General features: G+C 47.0%; 1 protein-coding gene across 1 annotated transcript in view; it reads left to right on the top strand.

Moving 5' to 3' along the window:
* The first annotated feature begins 1,253 nt into the window (after window positions 1-1,253).
* The window catches only part of LOC110484829 (vesicle-associated membrane protein 2), a 53,661-nt gene continuing 37,109 nt past the window's right edge, over window positions 1,254-17,805 (top strand). Inside the window, exon 1 of the mRNA XM_021555754.4 lies at window positions 1,254-1,550. Coding sequence (XP_021411429.1) covers window positions 1,549-1,550 — 2 coding nt within the window. The 5' untranslated portion in view covers window positions 1,254-1,548. The remainder of the gene's footprint in view (window positions 1,551-17,805) is intronic.

The following is a 17,805-nucleotide window of genomic DNA, read 5'->3' on the forward strand; positions in this document are numbered from 1 at the left end:
ACTCTATATTCACATAGAGAAAATACAGTTTGAAGTGTTTTTTACTTCCATCAGGAAAGGTTTCTATGGCCAGGCTCTCATGAGTGTGATCTATGATTGAAAAACCTAAGGCTCGAAGTGGTGCCCAAAACGTCCAAGTGATATTTATTCATTCATGCAGACAATTGGCTCCAGCAGAAGAGACAGAATGCAGTGGCAGGAGGTATGAGGAGTCTTTAATGCAGTGAACAAGCTCTCAGGCAGCAGAAGAGAAGGGAGAGGTTCCTGTGAGTGTCACTCTGAGGAGTTCCATACTTCCCCAGGGAGCTGGATCCCTTCAGAGCTGACAGCCCATGGCTTACATCTGAGCCAGGCTGTGATAACACCTGAGCCCAGATCTGGGCAGGAGCTGGGTGTCCTGGTGTCTGGGCTGTGGGTGCTGTCACATTCCCTGGCTACATTCTGCATGAAAATACTCAGCTGGCCGATAACAAGCTAAGAAATTTGCATTGATGCCTTGCTCACTCCCAATAACTGGGGTGCTTTTGCCTATTGCTTTGAGGAACAATTCACCTTTTCTTAGATTTCCACATCAGAAAGCACAGATTTGATCTGATGACACTGTTGCACTTTATTCCCAACAGGCACCCCAAGATTTGAGGTCTAGGTACCTAGCAAAGCTTGCTAGGTACTTGCCTTACCCAAATACCTGGTTGGAATGGCCAGGGCTGGCTGCCACTGACACGCGTGGAAAATTAGTGAAGGCAGTGACAGGTGAAGCATATTTTCACAAATGAACAAGGTATCATTGGGGCAGCAGTGTTAAATACCACTTCTTAAAAAACCACACAGACTTTCTTATTCCTTCACCTCTGTTCAGAGTACGTGAAGGCCTTGGTTTGCATGCAGAGGAAGACGTGCTGTTGCAGAGTTTCAGTTCTGCACAGGGGAATGGGGCACGCAGGGGGGTGCTGATATTCACGGAGGGTGAGGCTGGATGCCTGGATTGAGGGCGAATGTGAGGTGACATCTAAACCAGAAGCAAGGGCTGTACTTCCTCTGAGACATAACCTTTCCAGAATCAGTGCTTGATCTGGTAGCTTATCTGTCTCTGGATTTGCTCCGTGGGTTTTCATCCACAAGTGGATGAAACGACACGCACGGCAGCGTGGGATCGAACGGCAGCACCTTCCGTCATTCTCCTCCTTTAAAAAACGTTTCTTCCTAGCGAGGAGGGGCAGCAGGAAGGTTGTTAACACCCCGCGGCTCCCCCTGGCCCGCAGGTGCCGGCCGAGCGAGCGCTGCGGTGGCCGCGCCCAGCGCGGGGCCCGGCGCTGCCCCCGCGGGCTCGGGGCGCTCCGCGGCCGGGAGGGCGTGCAGGGCGCTCCGAGCCTCGCCTCGGCTCCCAGCCGCTGATGCGAGGCGCAGGCATGCTCAGTAGCCGGTGCCTACCCCTCCTCTCCCAACAACAGTGCCTGCAACAGTAGGAGCCAGCTGGCAGCGGGCGCGGAGCCGAAAGCCATCTTTGCTGGAGAGGGAGCCGGCGCGGCCGCTCGCCCCCCGCTCGCCATGTGAGTACCGGAGGGCTGCGGAGCCCCTGCGGCTCTCGGGGGCCCTTGTGCCGCGGGGGGGCACGGGCACGGGGGCGGCCGCGGCTGCCAGGGCGGGGGCTCGGCAGGAGCCGGAGCTGCGGCAGCACCGCCCGTCGGACCCGCTGCCGCACCTGGGCGCACGGGTGGGCTCCCGCCGTGTTTATCCAGCGGCCCGGGGGTTACCGACACGTCTCTAGTCGGATTCGTGCTGAAAAGGGAAGGCTGGGCCAAGATCTTCAACAGGTTCGAGTCAGGGTGGTTCAATTGCATGAGTCACCCAGCGCTGCTGCTCCACGGCAAGCGGGTCCTGTTTGTTTTCCGTGTTTAATGAAATGTTCTCTCGCAGACGGTGGCTGTCTGATCAGTCCAGCCTCACCTTCTCCGGTGCCAATGGCTTCCTGTCAGCAGTGCTTGATAATAATCTGTTCCTTCTTGTTCCCATCTCTCCAAATACCTGCTCCGAGTTTTTTACATGGAGCATTAATGGAAGCATTAACATTCCCTGCTAGGCAGCGATGAACCCCCAAAGTCCATTCCGAAACCAAGAGTGTGCTGAGGTAAATAGGAATTGATCAGACCCTTCTTCATTCACAAAAGGATTCAGGCAGCTGAATGCATCATTTTACTATTGCCTCAATTCATTGCTCATTCCCGGTGACCCTTAAGGGAGAGCCCGGGGAGATGTCTGAGACAGTCATTTGTGCTGGTACTGGGTGATCCTGTAAGAACTGGAGCTTGGTTGATTCAGAGAACATGAGCAGTGCAGACTGTCTTGGAAATCTGTGAATAAATTGCTTTAAAAATATTTCCAATAACCAACTGTTCCTCAGGAGGCATTTTCGAAATAGAGTCTGCAATCACATATTAGCTTTTGTCTTTAATGCTGTTTCCTATATAGTATCTCAGACAAGAAGCTTTTGTTCGTGCTGTCCAAAATATTTCTAAAGCAAGGAACTCCTTGGAATTCAAAAAGGCAACTTTCTAATAGAAGATTCCTTATGCAAACACCAAAGCCTGTCAGTTAAAGGCAGTTCATTGTAGGCTCCTGTTGCCTAGCTGTGTTTCTGTTGAGCCAGATGATGACATCAAACACTTCTCTTTGTACGTGAGCTGTTCTTCAATGATTAATATATGAGTTTGCTGCTGCAGTTCTACACAATCGGAGCTGTTCTGACACTAAGCAATAATCAGATGATGTTTAACTTAACCCATGTGTGTTTCAGTCTTGGTGTATGTAGGTTTTCATGAAGTAGAAAGGGTGATACTGATATAACTTGGTCATACTTCTTCTGTAGGGCTTTACATCAGTCTGCTGACAAAAATTAGAGGAAAATGGGAGAGCAGTTTTTGTCTAATTTAGCCAAATGGACATGGAGTTTGATAATCGAAAGAAAATCAAGACAAACCACCTTGTCTTTGGGAGTGTCAGTTGGCTTCTGTTTCACTGCCAGATGTTGTAATGAAACCTTTCCTTTGAACAACTCCATGGATGTCTTGTCCCAGCAGCTGCTGAGCTGCTGCTGAAGCGCAGAGGTGAGTGTGGGTGAGCTCCTGCCCTGCAGCAGCAGCTGGATTTGCCTGGCTGTCAGAGCCAGCTGCCGGTGAGCACCAGATGCTCTCTGGAGGTTCCTTCTCCTGCTGTGCCACCTGTGGGAGTGCTGGGCTCATCCTCTGCCTGTCCAGACCTGCACTGACACTCAGGGTGCTGTGACTTCACTGCTGGGATGAAGATCTGCCCTGGGCCAGGTGCCAGCCCCACCCATCCCCGGGTGCTGTCCCCTGCAGCAGCTTGCAGGGTTTGCTCAGGGAAGGGTACAGGGTATTCCCAGAATACCAAGGTATTCCCAGAATACTTTCCCAATTTCCAGCTTAGGAAAAGGTCTCCAGCTTGGGGAGTGTCTGAACCTCAGGAGAGTTCTCAGTATTTCATGTCTCCTGTGGGCTTTGTTCTCTCGTAAGGTGTCCAGGTGCTCAGTTTGTAGTGTCCTGGGTGAGGAGCTCTGCAGTTGGACCATACAGCGTGTGGAAGCAGCTCCCTGTTGGTTTGGGCTGACCTGGAGCAGGTTCTGCCTGATCTCACTCTTGTAGTGAAAACCAGAGAACAGTGTTCCTTATTCACCATGTTTTCTGTGACCCATGGTCGTGTATCACCCCAGCAGACCCGTATGATCCACATCAGGTGGGAATCTGTCCCCGTGGCCTCTCACAGTAAGCACAACCCTGGGCAGGTGAGATCCATTCTGGAAACAGAACTTTTGCCTTTACGCAGGCAGAGGAGGGGAAGCTGTAACATCAAAAGGCTGAATGAAAGGAGAAGGGCATAAAAGGTATTTAAAGCAAGAACAGAGAAAGATTAGACCTGCCAGCAGAGCTGGGAGAGATTTTCCAGGTGTGAGGAAGAGCATACAACATACAAACTCATTTGGAGGAGATGTGAGAAGCAGTGAAGGACAAAATGGTGCTCAGAGTTGAGTTGCTCCTGAGCTTTGTTCCTTGCTGGAAAACAGGCCAAGAGCAGCAGGTGAAGTGGTGGTTTTGTCTGGTTTACAATGGTCACAGCTCAGTGGCTAATTCCATACAATAGCAGCTCAAGGCATCATGTCATCTGCTGTCCAGCCAGCTCAGTGGCCAGGCTGCAGGGTGCCTCTGCATCAATCCAGGACCAAGGGCTCCACTGCAGGGACACCTTCTGTGAGACACCAGCAAAGCACCTGGCTGCCCCCAGGGCAAAATCCAATCCATTCCCCAGGCAGCAGCTAGAGCTTCTTAAAACAATTGTCCTTGTGCCTGTTTTAGAGCAGCAAGGAGGTGATGGGTGGGATTAAAAGGTTCCAGCAGTAGCAGTGAGTCTGTTGTGGCTGAATGCCTGTTCAGTTTCCCTGAGAAGAATGTCGTGACTATTGTCTCCTGTTGTTTGTGGAGCAGTACTTAGGCCTGCTTTTGTGGGCATAATTTTATAAAACTTGTCAAAATCTCCCTGCCCCTTTCTTGTACTAATCAGCAAACTATTCAGTAGAATCCTCTCACAGTCCTGATCCACTGCTTGCAGGGAGTTCAGTGCCTTACAGAAGTGCATCCAGCCAGGGCATGGCCATGGGAAGTCCAACAAGCATGGAATGGAGGGATACTCGTTCAGAGAGGTGCAGTGTTCCACGCTGTGTCTGTGCTCCCTCAGGAATGTGCTCCACGAGAGCTCCACGGACCCATTGTGCAGGAAGATGGGAGTCCCTGGAGCTCTGGGGGTTTCATACCTGGCCAGCTGCCTCAGACCCAGGCAGCCAAGGTCAGGAGTGACATTTGCTGGCATTCTGCCTCCTCCTGCAGCCAGCCAGAGGGACGATGGCTTGGGACTGGTTCACACAGCTGTGGCTGTGGAGCTGCTCTTCTCGTCTAAGGGATGTCCTGTTGCTTATAGTGAAAAGAACCAGGCTGTTCTCAGAGCAGCAGGGCTGTGTACATTGGAAAAGGATGCTGAGAAGTGGGAAGCACCCCATTTTCAGCACAGTTCTGGCCTGACCCGTGTGCTGGTTCTGAGGCTCGCAGCTCTTCGTAGGAGCCTTGAAGTCAGTGCATTAGGAGTAGGAGCTGCTGCTTAATCTGCATGTCTGGAGACATGACCAGGGGGATTCATGTGTTTTATTCATTGCTGGCTTCCGCTGACTTGCTCTCACGTGGCATCGTGCAGACCCAGATCAACTTCATGTACTGCAGGAGAAATAAATGCTCCCAGCTCACATGAAGTGTTATTCCTTATACACTCAACTTGCCATTTGAAGTAAGGGTGGCCCAAGTAGGTCATAAATCTTTTGGATATTTGGGTGATGAATGTTTGAAAGTGTAGAGATCAAACTGTGTGGTGTCTTGAAGGCCTCAGCCAAGGAAGTAATCTCAAAAAGGGAGCTGATGGGAAGGATATGTGACAAGTACAGGCAAAGTTTATGTGTCCTAATAAACATTCTTCCAAACAGGCTGATATGAAGTAGATGAAACCCAAACACATGTAGTTTGGAGGTCTCTTTCCTTGTGACTTAGCTCTCCTTCATTCTGCTGTGCATCACTGCAGCTTGTTCCCCTTGACTCCCAGCATTTCCATTGATGGTTCAGCTGTGAGGTGACTCACAGGATACTGAGAGTGGCTGCAGCAGCACATGAATTGGTCTGGCAAAGGAACACTTCTCCTTCTTCAGGAACTATTTCCCTAATTAATGTCTTCCTGAAGAATCAGTGATCAGGCTGTAAAGCAGCAGGCAAAGCCATGTTTGTGTGCAGGAGTGTAGAGAATGTTCCTGGGGGGAGGATGGACAGGCAGGGCTGAGGGGAGGGGAAAAATGGATCCAGTGTTCTCTCTCTCCTCTTGACTGCCACTGGGCTTTCTACCAAGCAGCCACGTCCAGGGAGAAAGGGTGGAAAGTGGGAAAAGAGAGAGCAACCAGTCCAACAAACTCTCAGCTCTGTGCATTCGAGTCCTTAATCACCAGACAAAGAAATCAGAAATTCTGAACACCAACATGCTCCTCTGCCACCGTTTGTGGGGTGCAGACCCCATGGAAGTCGGGAATTGCTTCCTGACAGCCTCAGCCAGATGTTCCCAGCTCCAGCAGGAGCAGCACAGGCGGGCAGCAGTAAGCTCAGGCTGACCAAACTGTTTGTTTTAAGCAATTGCAACTCAGAGAGAGAACATTCTCTCTCCTACGTCACTCGGCACCCTCTGCTGTCGTTATTCATGGCCATTACCTCCAATTAACCAGGCCGGGTTTCTGTAATGATGCAATTCCCTTTTTCCTGTGTCTGTGGTTGAGCACTCTCAACCCTTTTGCATTATTCACTGCAGAAGCATCAAGTGATTGCAAGGGGGTGTTTTTTTAACTGCTCAGCTATGACAACCTCTTGTTTTTTCAGTGTAAATTACTGAGTAACTCATTGAAATAGAGCTGTCTGTACCTTTGCAAGTGTTCTGTTGGTTGCAGTTGTATTGCTGCTTCTGTACTGGGTGATATAATTAGAATGGGAGTTTCTGACCAAATAATCTGAATTAGGTGATCCAGTTCCTTGATCTTTTTGGATGAAAAATTTAATAAGTAAAATAAAAATATTTATATTTCAGAATAAATGAGAGAAAAATTTAATATTTAATGTGTTTTAACTTACACCTGGACTCAGTATCACAGCATTAAAATAGAACTCTTCTGGAAAGTAGATATTCCTCTATGGTCACCTTTTAGAAGATAAACCCCATAAGGAGTTCTGTTTTGTTTAGTTTGATTTTTTTAAAGCACATTCTCATCTTTTTCATCTCTCTCGCTGCATTGTAGCACACTTCCTGTGAGCCAGTAGATGTATGGAAATGGTTTCCAGTATGTGGTCACTGCATGTTTGGAAGCAGCAGAGAGCTGAAAGTTTGTGTTTGTGGGGGTCTGTGCTGTGACTTCACTGGAGGTTTCATTATTCTGAAACCTGCTGAAACCACACAGAATTGCAACAACCTTTGCAAGCAGCTGCAGACAGAACCAGAGCTGCTGGGTGCTGGGAACATCCCAGAGGCTGTGATGGGTCCTGTCCCATCCAATGGTCTCCCTGTGCTGGAGTCTGAGCAGGCAAAAACTGTCCACAGAGTTTCCAAAACTCCTTGTGTGATCTGGAAAAGAGTTGAAGAGAAGAAACACACAGTGAAAAGCGTTGAATTGAACTCTTCTTAGTGCTTGGTACTGGATAGGTGCTGGTTTTCTTTTAAGATGCTTACACAAGATCCAGCTTGGAATTTATATGTAGAAATTTTAAAATTTTAATTGGTAATTGAAATTTGAAAAGTGACCAGTATTAAAATGCAGTCATTGTAGCAAAAATGTTTTTTCTTATTTCCTATTCTGGAAAATGTTGTTGTTATGAAATTATCAAAACATTTCTTTGCATTCTAGGAAATGAAGTTGGAAAATTTGGTTTGAAGTAACTTCTTGAAGGACTTCTTGCAGTGCCTGTGTTGAGGAGAGATGTTTTGAAAATTGTTTTGGGAGCTAATAAAAGATCTGACTGGATGGTGTCCTGAGCAAGTCCATCTAATGGGCTCTGCTTTGAACAGATGGTTGCACATAATCTCCAGAGGTTGCTTCCAACCTCATTGCTTCTCTGGTTCTGTTTGAAAAGGTCAGTCATAATTGAGTGTGTTGGAGTTAATTAAACTAACATTTGGCTGTTTCCCAAACATTCAAGATCTTGACGTTTCATCCATGATAACTTTAATTTTCAACCCATTGGCAGTGGATGCCACAGAGATACCTCTGATAGAATGGGAAAACAGATGGTGTTCAGGAAGGGAGGGAATCTAGGAGCTTGGAAAAATGCAGATCACTGGAATGTATTATTAAATTTGTCTCGAATGCAGAAGTTTGTGTTCTTCCCACAGAGAACAAAACCCAGATTCTCTGCAAGTGAATTCTCACCTTTCATCTGCAGTGCAGGCTTCTCCAGCTGGGTGTCAGCTCCCAGCTCTCTACAAGTGTCTCACAAGTCCCTGAGAGTCAGGGAAAGCCATTGTGCTGTTCCCCTGTAAGTGCTGCCCCAGCAGGGCAGAGGGACCTGTTTAATAGAACCAAAGGTGTTTATAGCGAGTGGGAGCGTCCAGGCCCACACTGGAGGGGAAGGAGATCTCCCTGCCTGAGCAAGGAGAGGGGTCCTCACAGCAGGCAGGGAGTGGTGCTGGCCAGGGCAGGAGCTGATGCCTTGGGGTGGCTCCCTGGAACAGGGGCTGGGCAGAGTTGGAGAATAAGGTGGGTATTTATTGACTGGGCAGTCACAGACTCCCAAGCTACACCCAAGGTGGACGATGGGCACCAGTTTTTCAGACAACTGTAAGTTTGTAAGTCGTTTACCCCCAGTTTGCTCCCTTCAATTCACTTTTGTTTGTACTTTTTGGGGCCCGAGGCTGTGGGGTGTCCTTGGATCTCAGGCCCAGAGGGATTTATTGTCTGACCAAAATGTGAAGACAGTAGCAAACACTCTGTATGAAGTTTGGAGTTGTGCACTGATGCAGTACACATCTGAAAATCTGAAAAATATGAAAAATGAAAACTTAAGGTATCATCAGAAGCTGGATGGATCCCTAGCTCAGTTCCTTCCCTGCCTCTCCAGATCTCCTTCCTCATTCTAGATTCTGTATGCCTCTAGAGGAGGTGAGCAGTGAGTTTCCCATGCAAACTGCATTTCTTGGTGGAATCAGTCTCTGAACCTTCACAGCGAGTGATCACCCCAAGTACTTAGCTCTGCTGGAGCCTGGAGCCTGTGAGAGGACAGGTGTGCATCCATGCAGGAAAAGTTTTGGGAGCTGGCAGCCCTGGCTTCTCAGCATGCCCCTGCACACACAGAAGGTCAGGGGTGCTGCAGGCTGGGCTGGTGTGATGTGCTCAGGAGGCCCTGGATCGTGTGATGTGTCAGCATTTTAGAAATGTAAGGATACTGATAAAGCTTTCCTAGAAATTACGAAAATCATTAATTGTCCCTAAACCCACTGACCTCCTCCTCTGCTTCAGGAGGTCGGTGGGTAGAAATTGCATTTGTTCATTTGAATTCACATACAAAAATAGCTCCTGTCTATCTGCTAGTGACTGGCCCTGTGCAGGGCCTTAATCACAGTGTGCTGCAGCAAGGCAGAGGGCACTGCTGGAAAGCACAACCTGCTCTGCTGGCCCCCACCAGCTGGGGCACAGACTAATGTATGGCTCAGTGTTTTGTACATTATTTTGGAATTTAGAGAGGGATTCTAAGCCTGTGCATTCCTTATTGCTGTCAGTGATCCTGAGCAACACTAAAAGAAGAGACAAAACTTTCTCATCCCCTCTCCCCCTCACTCTTTTTAGGCTGACTTGTGGGAAATCTTTCTGAACTGCAGCTGGGTTTGCTGATAGCTCTGACAGATTCCCTTCACATATCCAGCAGCATCCACTTGCAGTATGTGCACAGAGACAGCACCTGCAGCCAGCACCTGCCTCCTGTGCTCACACTTCAGCTGGGAAAGGGGAAGGGAAGCAAAGGAACAAAGGGCTTTCATCAATAGCAGCAAAAACACCCCGAGGGCACTGAGTGCCCGAGCAGCCCTCCAGGAGGCTCTGGGCATTGGGTTGTGTTTGCACCTCAGAGGGTGACTGGACTTTGGTGATGGCCTCTGTCCCACTGGCTCACCCGAGGGTTTGCAGGCAGAATTTGCAGAGCTGGTGTCAGAGCTGTGCTGGGAGCCCTGCTGCTGATTGGCACTGGGACAGCTCCCTTGGGAGTGGGCACTGCCAGGGTGAATCAGCAATACCCTCCTGGAGCACTGACAGCCCGGGTATCCCAAGTGTTTAGCAGAGATCCCACCAGGCTACAAAAGTCTGCTGTGAAATGTTTGACTTCTTCTTTCCAGCAGGGAGCTGTACAGTCATTCCTGACAGCTCAGCTGGTCTCCCACACACATGCGAGGATCACACAATGACATCTTTCAGCAACTTTGTTTACTAGATGATACAAATACAAAAATATTTCAAGTCACTTAACCTGATGCTTTTTTTCTTTGCATTGAACATTTTAGTCAGGGGGAGGGAATGGCAAGGCAGAATGTGCCCCACACGTCTTGACATGCTGACAGGAATCACATTTTTCACGTCAGTCTCTGTTGCTTCATGTACATGAAGTGATGTATTCCCTTGTATTTCACCTCTGGGACTGGTCTGTGGCTTCAGCAGCAGGAATGTTAAAGCCCAGACCTTTCCATCAGCGTGCTCATTGCCCGTGCAGTGACAAGCACTTCTGTGGGCTTGACTCTAGGGGAGAAGGAGCAGATTTGATTAAGTTCTGTGCAGACTGAGATGTCTTAGCAGCTGAACAATCTCCTGACAGAAATCACAGCTGACAGGTGCTTTTCTTGTTTAACCCCCACCTGGCAAAGCCAGTTATGCACTCTGCAAGTTGGTGTTTTCCTTGTTGCTGGCTCCCAGAGCTGTTTGCTGCTCCTTCACCAGCTCAGCTTTGGAAATAGAGCCTGTTGAGTCCTGCTCTGCCTCTGCCAGCCCTTCCTGTGCAGGAGCTGCCTGCATGGTGAAACCTGTCATGCAGAAAGAAGCACTTGGAGTAAAACATAACAACTCGAGTCAAACAGGAAATGTTTGGGCAGAAGGAAGCACAGCTCTGAGTGTCTCTGTGTGTGTATGAATCAAGAGAGGGCCTGCACCTTGGGGAGGGAATCAGGGACTGCACGGAGCAGAGCTCCTCTCCAGAACCCCTGCTCCTGTGTGCTGGCAGTGACCCAGGGCCACCAGGATTCCTCACGGTGCTCTTGGAGGAGTCTGCAGGTCTTGAGTCAAGTGAAAGGACTCCAGCAATCCCACATTTGGCAGCACTGAGTGGTTGCAAGTGTTGAATCCTCTCAGGAGATGAAGTGCTATGCAGCACAGGGGGAACAGAAGGTCACAGCTGGGTGGGAAGGTAAATCCAAAGTGCTCAGAGGCAGCAGGGCTGCTGGCTGGATCAGGCTCAGCTCAGAGCCAAGTCATTCTGTCCAAGGTGCTTTCCCTCGGAGGTGCTGCAGGGGCATTGCACAGTGTGAAGGGAAACATTAAAAAAAGGAGGGTAGTTTAGAAGGTAACTCCCAACGAATTAAGCATTACTTCCTTTGCTGAGTGAACGTGAAAAATCCTCACATATTGCAAAATATGAAACATTTAACAAAACCTAAACAGCGACTGGCCAAATGTTTGTTTAATTTAAAACTTCACTTTTATTTTTCTGTCCTTTGGTGCTGGTGCTTGTCTCTGGGTCTGTTCTAGTGCTTCTTTGTTTACAGCAAAGGCAGCTGTTTCCTCAAAGTGAAGCACAGTATTTGTGCTTCACTGTTTGGGTACATGTAACCATATGTAAAACTCCTCCAGTGGAAAGGATTTTTCGCAGGGGCTTACATTTATTTCTCTTGTCTTTGTTTTGCTTCGAAACTGATTGTGCAGGTTGCTGTTGGGATTTTTCAGGTAAATGATGAAGGACAAACAACAGAAACTCATCCAACAGCCTGCCAGGGGTGACAGGAGACAGGATTGCAGTAATTCCTTTGTGTTGTCAGATGAACAGTGGGAATCCCTTTGCTCTGAGCTACAATTTCCTTTAATTTGGTCAAAGTAGAATGATCTGCATTTATTCTTCTTGGCTGTCTCTTTGAGAGAATAAACCAGGCAAACTCTGCTCATTCTTTCATAACGGAACAGACTGGATGTGGGCTGGGGTCAGAATAAAATTAATTTTGAATATGTGGGGAGTTGAGGTGAGGGCCTCGACCCTTTCTGACAGAATTTTGAATTTCTGAAAAGCCTTTGCATTTTCTGTTCTGACAAGCTCCAACCTGGCAAACCCTTTTTTCGGGAGCAGCACAGAAAAGTGAGAATTATCATGATGGACAAGGCTTCTTTTACTTTGACCTCACATCCCAGATGAGAGCCCCATGTGTGCCTCAGCACTGGAATGAGGCACGTGAGAGGTGCTGTGACCTCTCAGCAGGCCTAGCAGCACAATTCTCTCTCAGAATGGAGAGCTGGCATTCTAAGCAAAGCTTTATCTCTGTCCAAACGTCCTTCAGGAGCATCTGGGACTCTGGGTGTTCTGCTGTGTGCGTGCAGAGGCGGGGGTGGCCACTGGAGCCATCCTTGCCAGCCAGAGAGCTCCTGAGCAAAGGCTGTGTCTGCACTGGACACGGGTGAGGGTTTCTGCCCTGCTGCAATCAGCCAGGTCAATCTGTATTCAGGGGCTGTGCCTGGGCCATAACTCTGCTGTCCCTGCGTGTCCATCGGGCTGCAGCAGGGCAGGAGCACAGGCTCTGGGGACAGCAGAGCTGCTGCTCTTCTCTTGGGCTGCAGCCACGGAGGGGCTGAGTGAGGAGCCAGCAAGGACACAGTGCCTGGGATGCCCAGAGATCACTCTGCCTCTCTGCTGTGCAGAGAATGAAATTACTGCTGTCTCTGCCTTCTGTCTGCAGAACAGAACAAAGGGAAGAAGGAAAAAAAGAAAAAGACTCAAGGACTTTGTTTGGTCATCTTTGATTATTAAACCATTGCCCAAGTGGTGGGGGCTTGTTTGGAACTGGGAACTCCTTATAGGCACTGCCATAACCAAGGCAGGGTTCTTCTTGAGAAGCCTTTACTTTTCCTTAAAGCATCTGCTTTACTTTACTTGTGATGTGTTTTGTATTTCTAAATATCTGTGTAATTTTTTTTTTAACATAGATTTTACATAGAACTTGCTCTTGGGCGTGTCCAGATAAATGCTCAGGGTGCACAGCTCACAGATCACAAAGACAAGTTGATCTTACAAGGATTAAGAGAAGGTATTAATACTCCACAAGAAGTGTGAGACTTTAGGTGAGAAGATATTCAGCACAGGAACAAACACCTTTGCCCAGAAGCGTGCAGATTTTTTTTTTTAAAAATGCTGCTATTTATAATGACAGTTGCTTTGTGCAAATGTGTATAAAGAAAGCTCAATTCAGAACTTTCCATGATTCTGTGCAAGAGCTATTTTACATATGAGCATTATGATTTCAGGCATGTTCTGTTTGACAATTCAGTGTTTTGTTCTTTCTTTAGAAATAAAGCCCTGAGAGGCTGATATTTTTTCTTTGTATATGCATTAGATGGCTTGTTTTGGGACAGGCAATTTGTTTTGTTTGTTGTTCAGAATATCTACAATGGAGCAGTTACTTGGCAAATTTAAATGCTGCGATTTAACATTTTGGTTTGGGGCCTCATCTCCAGTCCACTGGGGTGGTTCTGGCCCCAGTCTGGGGGTCTGGCTTTGCTGAGTTCTTGTTTCTTGTCAGGAGCACTTGGCTGCATCCAGGATGTGCTGCTGCTGCTCACCCTCCCCATGGGGAGGTGTCATTAGTGGCACATCTAATGGCAACAAACCAGGAACAATTATTTTAATTGGTGCCTACAGCATCAGAGAAATGGAGAGTTTATTTCACAGAAGGACAGTGGATGGTCCCTGGCTGCACAGGAACTGGTCCTGTTCATAGAAGAAGAAAATCCTGGGCTGTACAGTACCATACTCTGTGGAAGAGGATGCATCCAGCATCTTTCTCTTTGTCCCCAGTCTGTCATGCACATGGAAGTAAAGCAAATTGATTCTTGCAACACTGGCAACCTCAGCACTGCACATATTTACACAATACAAACTTTGACAAATGAACCAAAGGAGAATTAAGATCTCCTTGGAAATCTAAGGCAAATGTAGCTGTACAGAATATATTTTCTGGATTATTTTCCTTCAGAATAAGAACTGTTGATCTATGACTGACCTTTGAGTATCTTTGCTCTCCTGTAACTATTTTGCCTCACAAAACCTCCTGTGGGGTGAATTTGTCGCAGCAGTGTGTACACAATGTGTGTCTTTTAGATTTTTCATCAGAGGCCACATCTTGTGTCATCAGGAATAAACTTGCCTGGCTTGGTTCTAATTTGAAGTTTGAGTTCTTAAATGTTCATAAATTAAAAAAAAAATTAAAAAGGGCAGGTAAAAATAAGCATCCTGCTGTGACATCTGAATGGAACAGAGCCTGTGGACTGGGGAAAATATCTTCTGACTAGAAAAGATCTTTGAAGAGAGAAAATAAATTCCCTATGGAAAGATCAAAGCATATGAAGGTAATGGATTGTGACAAGGTAAAAAACACCTGGAGAAAATAGTTCAAACATAAAAGAGGGGAATAGGAAGGAGTAGGGTTTTTTGTTGGAGATAAAGGGTAGTTACATGGCTGGCTAAGTACTTGAGATTATATGTTGTAGCTAAAGGGTTATTAGTGGGAATTGGGACTTTTCCCTGTCTGGTGCAGCCTCCACTTCTGTGGTGTCAAAGTGACCTTGGAGCTGCAGTGCTGCACTCCTGCCCTGTTGCAGTGCTCTGTGCTCTGCGTGGTGGCTGCAGCCTGATGCTCCCTGCACTGCCAGCAGATCCTGTCAGACTGACAGGAGACTGGCAGAATTGTAATAACTCTAAAAAAGCCTCTTTAATAGTCTGAGCAGGTCCTGCTAGGGTCAGAAACATTATGGAGCTTATCCCAGAGAGAAAGGCAGAAATCATCTGGTGAGCTAAGGAAATACTCATGGGTGAAGAGCTCTGGGGAAACCTTTTGTTCAGGTGGTGCCAGCAAGGATCAGCGGCGCTGCCGGAGGTGTCCAGGAGCCTCGTTCTGTGTCCCAGCCACAGAAACAGCAGCTGGAGCTGAGTAGCAAAGGCAGGTCTGCAGGATCTCCCTCTCAGTGGGAATCAGGCCTTTGCAGTGCCTCCAGAAGCTGAGATCAGTGACTTTGTCCAAGGCTGGGCTGAGCTTCTGGGGCCGAGCAGAGCTGCACCTCCCTGTCCCGTTTATATCCCATCCTTCCCTGAGCCTTGGCACAAAGCACCTGTGCCAGGGCTTGTGCCAGGCTTCACCTGCCCTAAATAAAATCCTGGATTTCCTGAGGCACTCTGCCACTCAGAGCCATCTGCAGGTGTTGCTGCTCGCCCCTCTGGTTTATTGCTCCAAACATTTGAGCATCCCCACGGGCCTGCTGTGTTCCCTTTATTGACAATCCTGTCTGAACAACACTCAGTGCCTCTTGGCAGCACCTGCTTGCCTCTGCCTTGGCTCAGTTTCTCATTTGCCTGTTCAGTTTTTAAGAAACAACCTGCCTCTCTTGTCTTTCTGTCTCTAGAAGTTTATTTTGATGAAGGATTTGTATAGTGACCGTAAGGAAGGCAAGTTTTTTTATGTGTGTCACCTCTGTGTCGATGAGCTGAGCAGTACTGGGTGCCCTTCATCAGCACAGCCCATTCAGTGCCTGGGCCGTGTGCTGGGCAGGGCTGTTGTTACCAGATGGGGACAGAGGGAGATGAAGGCCCTGGAAAATCCTGCTCCCAGCCCTTCTCCTCATTAGTGCTGCCCGTGCTTTGTGGATGCTCCTCTGCTCTTCTAAGTGCCTGGACTGATTTGTTGCCTCCAGCTCACAGGCAACTTGGAATGAAAAAAACTAACTAAGTTAAAAATAAAATTCTAAGCCTTTCTTTTGGTTAGACAGTTTTACTTTTAACTAGTGATTTTCCCTTGTTTTAAAGCAAGAGCAATCTCTCCTCCATTCCTATGACCAGAAGGAATTACATAAAGGAATAGATCTCAGTGGGTGCATGGTCCAGAAGGAATGGAGCAACATGAGTGCAAAATTCAGCTGTTAATAGCAAAGCACTGCTATGTCCAATTCTCTTTAAGATCTTGTTTAGTTTGGCAAAGCATAAACAAACCCCAAGAAGTTATGGGAAGTAGATGCAGCAAGGCTGGGTTGGATAAAACAAATGGTTTTGACGAGAGATGTTATTACTCTGGAAATGAGAAGTTAAGAGACCTTGAGCTGAATATTTGATATTCAGAATTCCTTGTGGTAGGATGCCAACAGAATTTCCAATGAGTGATTGGCCAGGGCCACAGGGGGACTGAGGAATATGTCAAGGACTCTTGCAGTATTGAGGCCTTTGCCAGCTCCCAGTGTGAGGCCATGCTGTTCCCACCTTTTCTAGGATGGGCTGTTGTAGTCCTTCCTGTGGCATGAAAAAATGGTGCATTTTGTTATGTCTGGCACTACTTTTTGCTTGTGGTTTTTTTTTTGTTTGGGGTTTTTTTTGTGTTTTTTTTTTGTTGTTTTGTTTTTGGTTTTTTTTTTGTTTGTTTTTTTTTTTTTTTGTATAACCGTGCTATCTTATTTCACCCCTAAAACTTCAGTGTTCAACCCATAAGAGTTTTCAACCCTTCTTTTACCCCGGTGCACTTGTCCAGAGCAGCAGTCACAGTGGCAGCCTCTGTTCCTGCCAGGCCCAGAGCATCTGGAGCAAGGCAGTGCAGCGACTCCTCCTGCAGCTCTGCAGTTCCACAGCCCTGAGTGCTTTTCTTTTGGGTCACTTTCTGTCACTTCTACCATCAGTCATGTCTGGGGAGGTGTGAGGAGTGGGAGGTGACAGCACACACAGCACAGCTGTGGGAGGTATCATAAAATAAAAGGTGGGATAAATGCAAGAATTAGCTGTGGACATAATGAAAAATCATCATTGCCACCTCACATGGTTGTTCCACGGTGAGCAACGCGTTTGGCCACCTTGACTTCTTCTCTTCTCATAGTTGGGATGAAAACACATGGGATTAGAAAGCAACAGAAACTCAGTTTTCATTTGGGGAAGGAAATAGAGAAGATTTGAATTATTAATGGCATATTTAAACATGACGGGTGCTGACACTTTCATCTCTTATTTTTACTGCCGTGGATTTTCTTCACATGCAGTGAGAGAATTTACACTACAGGAACTGTTAATGGCTTCATGCTTCCTACCCATTTTTAGCTGCCTAATTTATGGAAAGCCATTACTAGGTGAGTCACTGCTTTCACAGGATTAGTGTGGCTGAGATAGAGCTTTGGGTGTTCCTTTAATTTCCATATTTGCTTGAAAGGTACATCAGACCCACATTAAAACTGTTCTTGTTCAGTATAACAGGAGAGTTCAGAGTCTCTGCTCTCCTCGAGCATGTACAAATAGTGAGGAGATGCTCCCTGTCCCTACAAGGAGCTAAATAAACATAATAAATAAATGTGCATTCTAGATACCCTGAGTCAGGGTGGCTCATTGCTCAGAACTTGTGCCTAATTGGATGGGAATCAAGTAATTCCAAAGATTACAAACGAAGCAATACTGGGAATCTCACTATAAATCTCACTTTTAAGAGGGAATTGCAGAAGCACATTTACTTTCTGGTTGTTCTGGTTGAGAAATAGATATTCACAAGTTAAAAAATGTAACATGCAAGCCTGAGGGTGATGGATTTCCCCTCGTAATAAATGAACTGTGGGGTGAAACACATTTGGGCTGTCTGGATCAGGAATGTAACAGGAGAAAATGCAGTGTGTGAAATACCCAAGCACTGAATAAGGGGCAGATTTCATAGCCAATACTCTCTGCAATAAATAACTCCAAAATATTTGTTCAATTTAGTCAACAAACTCAGGCAGGCAGTAATAGATAAAATTTAAAGGAAATCTTGAACAGATTTTTTAAAGCTAATTTACTCATATGTAAACCTCTAAACTTGTTGCAAAAGGCACATGTTACTTATCTTTCACCCAAGTACAAGCTCTTAAAAAAATCACAAAGCTCTTCATAACAGTGCTTGAAGATTGGTGTTTTTGCTGGATAAATTCTGAGGCAGATC

This window comes from Lonchura striata, chromosome 9, assembly GCF_050655825.1.
Source record: "Lonchura striata isolate lonStrDom1 chromosome 9, ASM5065582v1, whole genome shotgun sequence".
NCBI lineage: Eukaryota > Metazoa > Chordata > Aves > Passeriformes > Estrildidae > Lonchura > Lonchura striata.